Source organism: Drosophila grimshawi, unplaced genomic scaffold, assembly GCF_018153295.1.
Source record: "Drosophila grimshawi isolate 15287-2541.00 unplaced genomic scaffold, ASM1815329v1 contig_1377, whole genome shotgun sequence".
In the NCBI taxonomy this organism is placed as follows: domain Eukaryota; kingdom Metazoa; phylum Arthropoda; class Insecta; order Diptera; family Drosophilidae; genus Drosophila; species Drosophila grimshawi.
Genome location: NW_025062900.1, coordinates 23,658,572 through 23,669,900, shown reverse-complemented (window position 1 = coordinate 23,669,900; position 11,329 = coordinate 23,658,572). Strand labels below are relative to the sequence as shown.

Genomic DNA, 11,329 nt, shown 5'->3' with positions numbered 1-11,329 from the left:
GAGACGAGAAGAGATGAGATGGGCAGCAGCAGTAGCAGCAGTCAAGCTTTGGCTTTGGCTTTGGCTTTGGAAAGTGGCAGCTGGTTGAACAACTTGGCCAACTTGCCACGCGGGGGTGCCTGATGCGTACCCAGCTGCTGCGGCTGCTGCTGCTGCTGCTGCTGCATCTGCAAAGACAATCAAATCATTTTTGTTTTTGGCTGCCTGACACTGATTCACATTCATGTCAAATGGCCAACGGGTGCACAGCAAATGAAATCAGTTTTTTTTTCAAATATCCAAATCCAAGTGTGCTGCCACTTGGTGGCTCTTTTGACTTTGGCGCGCGCGCGCGGCATTTGTTATGGTCTCTATTATTGTTTATGATGATGGAGTGCCGCTCTGGACCAGAATTCTATTCACCTTCCTTTTGACGGTGGCCGCCTATTTGTCGTCCACTCTCTGTAGCATTTAGAAATTTCACTCGACTTCTCTCCTCTTTCGCCACAGTCGAGTTATGTGCGCTACAAAATGCATAAACAATCGAAAAACCAATTTCAAGTCGTGTACTGACCAAAAACGAAAAAAATATAAATAAATACACTAAGGTTATGTTGAAAACTTTGCCCCTGGTTTACTTTTGGGGTCCTCTTTCTGTATTGTTCTGGATTGAAATTAATGCCAAAGTCTGTATAAATATTGAAGATATTTGCACTACGCACTGTGACATGAAATATGCCATAAATGATTTTAACTATAAAATTATTTACTTTATTTAAATGACTAGATGATTTATCTAAAAAATAAATTTATTGCGTAAAATATTAATAATACGTAAAATATTTAATTTCACATAAATAAATTATTATTGCACTATAATAAATTAAAAGAAAATACTTACAAATATTTATTTTGTTTAAAGCATTGGCTGATTTATTTAAAAAATTTGTTAACGAAAATTTCAAAACATTTTTGGTTTTTGTTTCGGAAAAGTCAAAAATGATTGGTTTGTAAACACTCTGGCACCTTTGTGGCGAGCAACAAATAATTTCGACCCACTGTGCCGCAGCAATCACAAGTATTCAACATATTTTTACAACATCTGAATATCTTTGGGCAAACGAATACAACTCCGCCCGACAGCTTTGCTAAATGAGTATAAAATTGAAGTGAAAAAAATGAAAGAAATAAAAAAGAGACAATTAAGCTTAAGGAGCATTTCATTCGATCGAAGAAAGTTGAGCAGATGAAGAGAAACGCATAGACACACAGAGACCAGAGGCTGGCCCACGGCTGAGAGACATCAGTTGGTCAGAAGAGATCGGCTCTGAGCTGTGTATTTATGGTGCGCACACTTGGATAATGGACCTTGAATACTGGCACGCAACAACAAGTGTGCCCCGCCATGAATCAGTGCAGAGTGGGAGGGGCGGGACATTTGAATTGCAAAGACAAACATTGCGTACACTTTTTGACATTTACGGATCATAACAATTTGAATTTACCGTTCGCAAATGAGTCCATTTTTGGCCATGGCAATGCCCCAGGGCATCAATTTGGACATGTGCCGTGTATTCAAGCGATTGTTATTTTTTCTTCTTTTTTTTTGCTGTCAAATATTTTAAGTGGCTTCCAACCGAATTGTGTGTGCCCAGCTCTGGAGAGCTGAAGAAGTGTATCAAGTGTGAGACGGAGGCGGAGGGAGAGTGATCTTCTCTGTGCCCATTAGTTCTCACAGCTGCGCTGCCAAGGTGCGTTACATTAATCAAAATTCCTGTTATATTTGTCCAAATGGAAATGAAAATTAACATAAATATGCGACAGCAAATGGCATTATTTATGTATAAATAAACACGATGCAGACTACATATCGCTGCATATCCTGTGCCCCATATCCCGCTCCCCCACCCCCTCCCTCTCCACACAAACACCCACGAAACGGTTTCACTTCCGATGCAAACAAATTTTCCCATGACCCCGTGTTCTGAAACAACGCTGCCTCGCCAAGCCGAGTTGTCGAATGTTGATTTGCTCTTGTCAGCATGCCTGTTGCCTGGAATGGGCTCGGAATGGATATATATGGAGCTAGGTAGGTAGATTCCAATTTCCAGCTTGTTTTATGTATGCACGCTCACGTTAGAAACACACCAACGGGAGGCAGACAGGGAGAGGGAGAGGTCGAAATCCATGTCGATGAACAGGTTCCTTTCCTGCTTTAGTTATTTTTTTTATAAATATTTTTTTTTTCTTTTTTATATTTTTTTTTTTTTGGTAATTTGAGCCGTAGGAAATGGAGCAGCGTCGTCCGCGGCATCTTTCTCATATGAATGCCATTTCGAATGTGTCGTTTTTATTTTTTTATTTTTATTTTTTAGTATTATGAGTTCGGTGCACCTAGTTGTGAGAGCAGAAGAAGCGGGCGGTTTAGTCATGAGCTGTGTGGGAGAATCGTTTTCTCCAGATTCTGTTGAGTTAGGGTCAAGGCTTCTGCGTGAGAGCGTTCTCCAGGTGGGGAGACTTGAATAGGATGCCATTTTTAACGATATATCGATTTTAGGATTCTTTTAACCAAACTGAAACATTTGCTGTATATGAAAGAAATACGGCTTTACAAAATATATGTTTAGTGTTGGAAATAAACCTTATTTATTTCCTTAGTCAGTTTATCTAAAATTGAGTTAATTGTAAGACATTTAAGCGATCATCAGAAATTCAAATGCTTTAAATGTGACAAAGACAGCAATTATAATATAAACACTTCTTAAGTCTGTCTAACTCATCTTAGCTTCTAGTCTTTTTCTGAAACTCCAACAAAACAAATATATAAAGCCGTGTAGCCAGTAGCCGGTAGTAACAACAGCTAACTGCTACTAGCTACCCACGCGACTGGTCAAAATGCGCAGAAAAAATGAAATTATTGTCATAAGCAAATCTTATTGTTCATAGATAAGGCAAAATGTGCAACGCACGAAATACAACAAAAACAGCAGCAACAACAACAACAACAACAACAACTAGACTTTTTATTTATTTCCTGCATTTCCTTGACAATTTTCGCTAATTTGTATAAGTGAGGAGCAACCATAACACATAAAGAGTGTTTCATTGCGTCAAGTCGAATTTGAAATACTCTCAAGCAACAGCTAAAATAATTTTTTTAGTTTCAATTCTTAAAAAAATATAAACAGCAGAAAACTATTTTTACCCTTAGCTCGAATCTAATTTCTCTTTCTGTCGCTTTTGGATAAGCAATTTAAAAAGCTTTTCAAATAATCATTCACCAATTATTAAGCACAAATTAACTAATCGCTGTGTGACGTCACAAGCAGCCCAACGGAGTTGTAAAGCTCGCAGTGAGTAAAAGCGCGCGCCAGCAGCAAGCAGCAAGCAGCGCAAGTGTTTTGTGGGGGCAGCGCGCGACGCTTTGGTTGGCTATCCAAAAAGCTCGAATGCGCTGAGAGCGATGAGAGATGCGAGAGTGTAAGTGTAATGGGGAGTGCGTGAGCTGAACGACAACACGATATCATCTTCGCACACATACACAAATAGACAAACACTCACACACACTTGGGCAACCTGCTTGGCTATGGCTAGTTGGCGGCTTTTCACCCAATGTGACTAAAGCATTGCTGTTGTTGTTGTTGTTGTTACTGCTGCTGCTGCTGCTGCTGTTTCGCCAATTAGTTAGTCGCTGTGGCTGCGTTGCGTGCAATATTGGCAGTGGCTAAAGAAAGAGGGTAGGAGGTAAAGCATGCAGACAAGCAAACAAACCAAACTTGGCTCCCAGCCAACAATTGCGCAGGCAAACAGCAGTTAACGCGTTTTATTGTCTTGCCACAACGAAGTGTGCGCAAGTGTGTGTGTGTTAGCCGTAGCTACGGGGCAACATCATCATGGCGTAGATCATTCGTTTAGATGGAGATGGTGCTATTATTTGCACGTTTTGTGTGAAATGCACTTGGCCAAGGGTTAGAATACTGGGATTGGTTGCCGACTCCTTCCTGGACTCCATGATCGATAAACATGAATAGATAAGTTTATTAGCTTAGTGAGAATATGCCAGCCATCAAACGTTAAGTTTAAGCCTGTAACTGTTTAAGTTTCCATTTCAAATAATCTACACAAAAAAATTACTTTTCCGGCACTCAAAATGCAGCCAAAAACTAGTGCAATTTGGTAATACACTACAAATATAAATATCACTTTCCACATATTTCGCAACATCATCTGGCTCAATTCAAGCTTTAACTCCCCCCCCCCACACCCTTCTCCAGCTCACTACGCAACCCCCTCCACTCTTGCCCATGATGATGTCAACGATGATTTTTGGCCATAATAAAGCAGAAAAAGTCAAACGACAACGCAAAATGGTAAACAGATCGAGCTTTATGAATATGCAAAGATAAACAACAACAATGGACTACTCGATGAGGTGCCCCCTCCCCCACCGTAAAGCCCCACTCCTTCCTACTTTTTATTTTGTCTAGTTGCAAAGCCCCCCTCCACTAAATGCTCGGTTGCAGTTTGTCATTTGGTTTTTTGAATTTCAAATTTTTTTAACGAGCCAAAATGAAAACTTTCCAAACAAAAGGCTGCCCATTCAAACACCCCCAAAAAACAAAACAAAAAATAAGAAAAACAAAAACAAGTAAAAGTGCTCTTGTCGAGAGAGCCTAACTGGCAGATATCCTATGTACAGCTTCGCATTGCGATAATAAAGGCATATATGTACACACATTCGGAGCCCAAAACTGTGGCAAATAGTTTCAGTTCAATCGTTAAAAATACACTGAGACAAGCAAAGAATCTACATATATACCTTATGGGACCGGAGATGGCTCGTTCTGGCTGCTTGCACACCTTCAATACACCCTTTTTGTCAATTTACAACTCGTGCAGAGTATGCGAGCAAAATAAAATCGATCCAGAGCAGATCCAGCCCAAATGAGGGAGTCACATCAAGCCAGGGAACTTGCAAAAGAGCGACAAAAACAAAAATACAAAAATACGAAATAAAAAAAAAAAGCATTCCAGCCGAATGAAATTTAGCGTAAAAATTGAGATCTTTTGTCTGCGATAAACGTGAGCATTTTGTTTGTCACGACGAAGTGTGCTTTTTTGCGCGATCGCTTCGAAGTTCCAAGCTGGATTTGGAGCTGAACTTGTAGTTGGAGTTGCCCCATTGCCATAGTCCCACTCGGTGCTCAATGTGGGGTGGTGTGGCTGGAGTACTGCTTGATAGGGAAATGAGTGGCTGAAGGATACTAAAGAGAAATACAAGCCTTTCAAGAGCTCCTCTACAAATATGAACAGTAAAATTATTTACTAAATAGATTTAAAAATTTCTTTATTTTTTTCAAACTCATATATAATAAAAAATATTACAATTCACACAATTTTTCCACATCACTTCATGGGAATACATTTGTCTCTTATAGGAATCGCATATTATTCACTTTCCCAATAAATAAAAATACTATTAATTTAAAATAGCCAAATATTCAAAACTTAAGTTTAAGGCTTGGTTTAATATAACCGCAATCTTGGTTAACCAAATCCATGGCCAATGCTCCAAAAACAATTGCCGATCAAGCGCGAAAATTGGCACATCCAAAACCCGAAATAAAAAAAAAAAAAAAAAGTAAGTCCCAACTTCGCTGAAAGATGTTTTTTTCTTTGACAAAAAGGGTAGCAGGAATGGAGGGAATATGGGGCAACAGTAGATGCTGCCACCTTTTGATACCCTCTGTTTTGGTTGGCCATGTTTTCGAATCTACCTATTTGATGCTTTTTTTGGTTTTATTCATTTTTTTTTTAAGTCGTTGCTGCTCTCGGTTTGGCTCGCTTTGTTATCGCCTGAGCGCTGGCACAAAAGACCCTAAATGCGCGTCTATTTTGTTACAATTTAAGACGCTTATTAGAAATCGTTTGCAAATTGTTTGTGCAAGAAAGCAGCACGATCAACCACGTTGCCGCCAAACCCCCCTTCCTTTCCCCACCCACCCAACAGGTAACCTGAGCGCACAAGGAGAGCTGGCAACGAGGCAATATGTAGGTAAGCGAGGGCAGGCAAGTTTTGTACAGTGTCGAAGTCAGGCCACGAAATGCGTGCATATTAATTTCATATATTTACGTCGAGTTTGGCACAACGATCGCTTCGCTGGCATCTGCACACGTGAGCACCCGACTCGAAGACTCGGAGACTTGACTATCCAGACTGGTTGCTGCTGTTGCCGCTGTGGCTGATGCTGCTGATGATCTAATTTGGCAACAATTGTCGTAGTCGTGGTAGTTTTGGCTGCAGCGAACGGGCCGCAGGGCTGAGGAGCCTTCGACGGAAGGGGGACCCAGTTGAAGGCGCAGATCCACACACATGTGGCCGGGCCTAACCTGGTCTCCGCCTGGGCGATCGATTGATCTCGATAATGAGTTTGCTTAGCAGTTGCGAACGCACCCATATTTTATGCCCTACACAGGTTGGGTATTTCGGCTTAAGCCTCTTAAACGGCATTGGACTTCTCATAATAATTAACCTTTTCAATAAATAAAATATGTTAAGTGTATGAGTATATTTTATAATCTATATGCGTTCATATAAAATATAGTATTTAACGTATATATTTTTTTGATTGAATATTTGAGTTCAAGCTGCAAATGCCCGCAATTATTATCCTTTTATATAAAATTAATATTTCAAGAAAAACTAAATAAATATATTTGAGTATATTTTATGTTGAAAATATGTAAAAGATCAATACAACTTTCGATTACTAATGTTATTAACAGAAGATATCGATACTGCGCTCGATACCTTTACTTAAGAATACATTGAATAAATTCTTCTTAGTGTAACCGCCAAACCTAGTGCATCACTTTTTGCGGCTTTAAAACCCCAACATTTTATAATCGATATTCTTTCATACCTCCCTTTGAATTCATAGTTATAGCTCGTTTGTAGAGTATGAATAGATTCGGCCAGTCTAATTCCACAACTATTCCCAAACCCATTTGAAAAAGTGTCGCCCGTGGAGCGTCGCCATTTGATTTCTCTTTTCGCATCAGTGGATCGGGATCGACGTGGATCGTTTGAGATCGCCTATGAACAAAATAAATATCTGCGTATTTGTGTTGATCTTTTTCATTAAAATAGGTTTATGTTTAATAAGACGTTGATGTGGCTCTTTGGCAGCCGAGCGGATCTATTGAACCGTGTGTGCTGTGTTGTGTTGGATTTGATTTAGTGACTGCCATTTTGTGAGTATACCTGCACACTCCCTACCCTCCCTTCCCCTCTCTCTCTCTCTTTGGGGCCAATCACACTCACATTGTACGCTTGAGTACGTGCACTGAAATTTAAATATAATTTATGAGCAGCGTTGCATATAAAAAGTTTAATGTTTGGGCTCCGGTCTCTGGCAATAAAATGTCGCGATTGGCTGATTGACTTTGTGCGATTCGAGCGATCGATCGTTGCTTTTGTATATATATGTATATATTCAAATATATATGTATATAAATATAAAAACTCTGCAACTTACAAAAGACGAGCGTGACCTAAAATATAAAAGTAGCTGTAAAGCGATTGACAGGCCATGGAGGAAGCTACTCACGATTATTTCAAATTCAATTCATTGAAATTTTGCGAATCTAATCAGCTTCAATTCCACCAGACAATTTTGTGTTGTTCAAATTATTGCATCGTCCACTTAATGTCCTAATTTTTGCAGGAACAATATCTTAGAATTGTCCTACAGATCAGTTTTCAAGCTGAAAACACTTTGCTAATTAGATTTCTAAAGAAAAAACCGATAACCCATCAAAATATGCTCAAGTGATTTTTTTGTGTGTAAATAAATGTATTTTTTGTTGTTCATTGTTTTGTATTTTTCGCGGTTTTTTCTCTCAAAACCATGTAATAAATTACTTAGAATTATAAAACATTTTCGTATCAAAATATTTGTTCCGCTTCAACTTGGTTTAAATCTAAAGTTTTGTATGTATAGAACATTTTCAATGTATGCGCAAAAAGTTTCTTCATGGATATCAAAAATATATATATAGTATATAGTATAAAATATATGCGTATGATCGTATGTGTATAAGTACAAACTAAAGCTAGGCTTAAATACTATGCGAAAAGAGATACAAATATATACTATTCCTCTGTCATATGTACATAATTACAGTTTACAGTTCATAGTTTATAGTTTACAGTTCATAGTTGCTAGTTTTACAGTTAAACAGGTTGCGGCTTTCTCGATTGCTCTTAGAGTCTTTACAGTTAGATGCCGGGGCATAATACATTTATGTACAGGACACTTGCAAATACTTTACAATAGTTCGGCTTAGGATTGAGACACACAAAATGGATTCGTAGGATATATGTAAGTATGTAAATAAAGAAATTCATTTCAAAAAATTATACTCAAAACTCAAATATTTGTTGTCGGTTTTTTTCTTTTTTACTTTTCCCTTGCAAAGAAAATGTTGACTAGAAAATAAAAAATAAAATTAAAAAACTATAAATTAAAAATTACAAATTTTCACTGGTTTTTTGTTGTTGTTGTGTGTGTGTGTGTGTGTCTTGGATTGTGTTGGAGCTGCCGCTTACTCTCGAGCTAGGAACTAATTTTTGGTGGAACATGGCTTGTGTACAACGTCAGAGTTACGCGACGAGATGGGGAGCCTATGGCTCTGCGTAGCCTCCATAGGATAGCTCAGAGTGGGAGCCAACGGCGCTCGAGCTCGAGCTGGAGCTAGAACTGGAGCCACTGCCTCCCGGACAGCCGCCCTCGTTGTGCTTCGTCAGAAGCGACATGCGCGAGAATGTCTTCGAGCAGTTGCCACACGAATATTTCTTAATGTCCGAGTGGGTCTGCAGATGCGCGCGGAGATTGGAACGATCCGCAAAGGCGCGATGGCAATGCTGGCAACTGAACGGCTTCTCACCGGTGTGGGTTCGAATGTGACCCTGCAGCAACCAGGGACGGGAGAACGCCTTGCCGCACATGTTGCACTTGCAGGGCAGTGTGTGGGTGCGTATGTGCATCTTGAGTGCACCCAGCGACACGTAGGTCTTGTCGCAATCTTTGCAGCTGAACGACTTCTTCACCTGGTTGCCCTCGGCAGCGGGACAATGGAACTGTTGATGTTTGGTGAGGCCCGAAAACGTGGAGTAGGATTTCTGGCAGTCGGGACACTGATAACGTGGCGGCGCTGATTTGTCCTTCTTGCTGGGAGATGAGCTGACGGACATGGAGGACGCGGCGGCGGAGGAGGAAATTGCTGCTCCACGCGATGATGAAACGGAACCATTGCTATCCTGTGCGGCAGGCTGCTGTTGTTGCTGCTGTTGCAGAGTTGCTGCCGCCTGTTTGTGCTTCAGGGAGAGATCCTCGGGCACGGAACAGCAGCTTGACTCGGGCGTCAAACTGCGCATCGAGTAATAGGAGCTCTCCGAGTAGGCCGGCGAAATCGGCGCATGCAGCGGCTGATGATGATGATGATGAGCATAGTACGCAGCCGGGTATGTCGGATAGGGCAGGAATGTCTGCGGCGGCTGCTGCTGCTGTTGGTGTAGTTGTTGCTGCTGAAGATGACGAACGCCCAGCTGTGGTCGGTGGATCATCTCGGAACGCATGGGCGGCGACACCGAACTGGCACGTCCGTGCAAATAATGATGTGGTGGCGGCGACAACGAACCCAAGGAGTCCGATGGCGAGCTTGGCGAGAGCAGCTCGGCGGGTAGTGGCGCCACAGTTGCGGCTGCAGCGGCTGCTGACAAATGCGGCTGATTGATGGTACGATAGAATTCGGCGGTGTATGGCGACATGTGAAAGTTCCATGGCTGTAAACCATATTTGGGATAGGTGGGTGTCGGCACCACCACCGAGGCGGCGACTGCAGCAGCCGAGGCAGCTGCGGCCACAGCGGCAGCAGCAGCTAAAGCAGCGGCTTGCGTTTGCTTGGGATCGGCCTCAATATTCACACAATCGACATCATCCTCATCCTCGTTGACATCCATGTGCTCCGTCTCATCGTCTGTGTGATCCACATCGACGCCTTCGTCCTCGCAGCAATCGCTCACATTGATCAGCTCCTCCTCAGAAATATTGCTGTTGCTCGAAGCAACTGTTGCCTCAATTCTAGTTGTTGCTGTCGTTGTTAGTTCTGTTTTTATTGGTGTTGTTGTCGCCTCATTGTTGCTGTTGATCTTTTTGAGGCACAAGTCTTCGGGCTCCGCTTCGAACTGATAGTTGATGGGACGCTTCTTTAAAGGACACTTGCTGTAGTTCTTTTCCACTAGCATATGCTCCACGGTATGCATTTTGTAACTGTTATTGTTTTATTACTCTCTTGTTATTTATATATAATATATATATATATATGTGTATATTATTGTCACACGCTAATTCTGAATTGCTGTCTTCACATAAACATCGCGTTGCGCACAAAACTTAACGAACTCAACTTGGGTTTTGCGCCGTCAATTTGATTTTCTGAGTGTGTTGCTGTTGCAATGAACGAAAGAGAAGAACTGAAACTAGCCGACGCTGTTAGTGGCTTTTTATAGGCGACGACGCAGCTCAGCGCTGCGCGCAGCCAGAGAGCCGGAGAGCGCGCAGACAGGCACAGAGTGAAAAAGAGGGAGAGCAATTATACCTGGTGCTCTTTTTGAATGCGTGTGCATTTACCTGACTGTCAGGCTGTGTGTGTGTTGGCCGATAACGTGCTCCGCGGCCAATCGCAGCGGTCCGCGCCAAAACCGGTTCTCACACGCTTTATGTATGTTTTATGTACTGCGGAGCGCGTACACTTGCACCAATCACTAACGCCGCCGCGACAACAACAGAGTGCAGCTAAATGCCGTTATGTTTGCAATAGTGTGTGCGTGTGCAGGCCCCAAGCTGCAGCTGAGCGTTGGCGCAGGTAAAAGAGCGAGCTTCCACAAACGCATTCAGATTAGCGACGAACCAGAAGTGAGTAGCAGCTCTTTATCAACGGAGTCCCACAATAAGTCTTGCTGCAGAAAAAAAGAGAGAGAGAGAGAAATAGTGAGCGTCAAATCTTAATCGAGAGCAGCAAACAGTGCTTAAAACCAATACATGCTTATTTTTTCAGAGGGGGGTTGGATTGAAAAAGGCTCTTGCGCAGTGCTTTTTTTAAATACGATTTAAAATGCGGAGCACTAAGCCCATTTATTTAATACGCATTGGCAAACTCTTATGCACGCAGCTGCTTGTCGAGAAATTAGTGATTAAAGACAGAGTTGCATTCAGTCTCCATCAAACATTTCCAAACACTGCTTGCAGTTAATCATCGAATTTACTCGAAAAAAAATCAAATGAGG

General features: G+C 41.6%; 1 protein-coding gene across 1 annotated transcript; it reads right to left on the bottom strand.

The window, feature by feature from the left end:
* Positions 1-8,542: 8,542 nt before the first annotated feature.
* On the bottom strand, positions 8,543-10,554 carry LOC6566933 (protein escargot). Its single transcript, XM_001993305.2, has one exon. It carries the CDS (start codon positions 10,304-10,306, stop codon positions 8,666-8,668), a length of 1,641 nt encoding a protein of 546 aa, XP_001993341.1. The 5' UTR covers positions 10,307-10,554; the 3' UTR covers positions 8,543-8,665.
* Between the last annotated feature and the right edge of the window lie 775 nt (positions 10,555-11,329).

Excerpts from the sequence above, each read along its gene's own strand:
- LOC6566933 (XM_001993305.2), bottom strand. The coding sequence starts at position 10,306 with ATGCATACCGTGGAGCATATGCTAGTGGAAAAGAACTACAGCAAGTGT.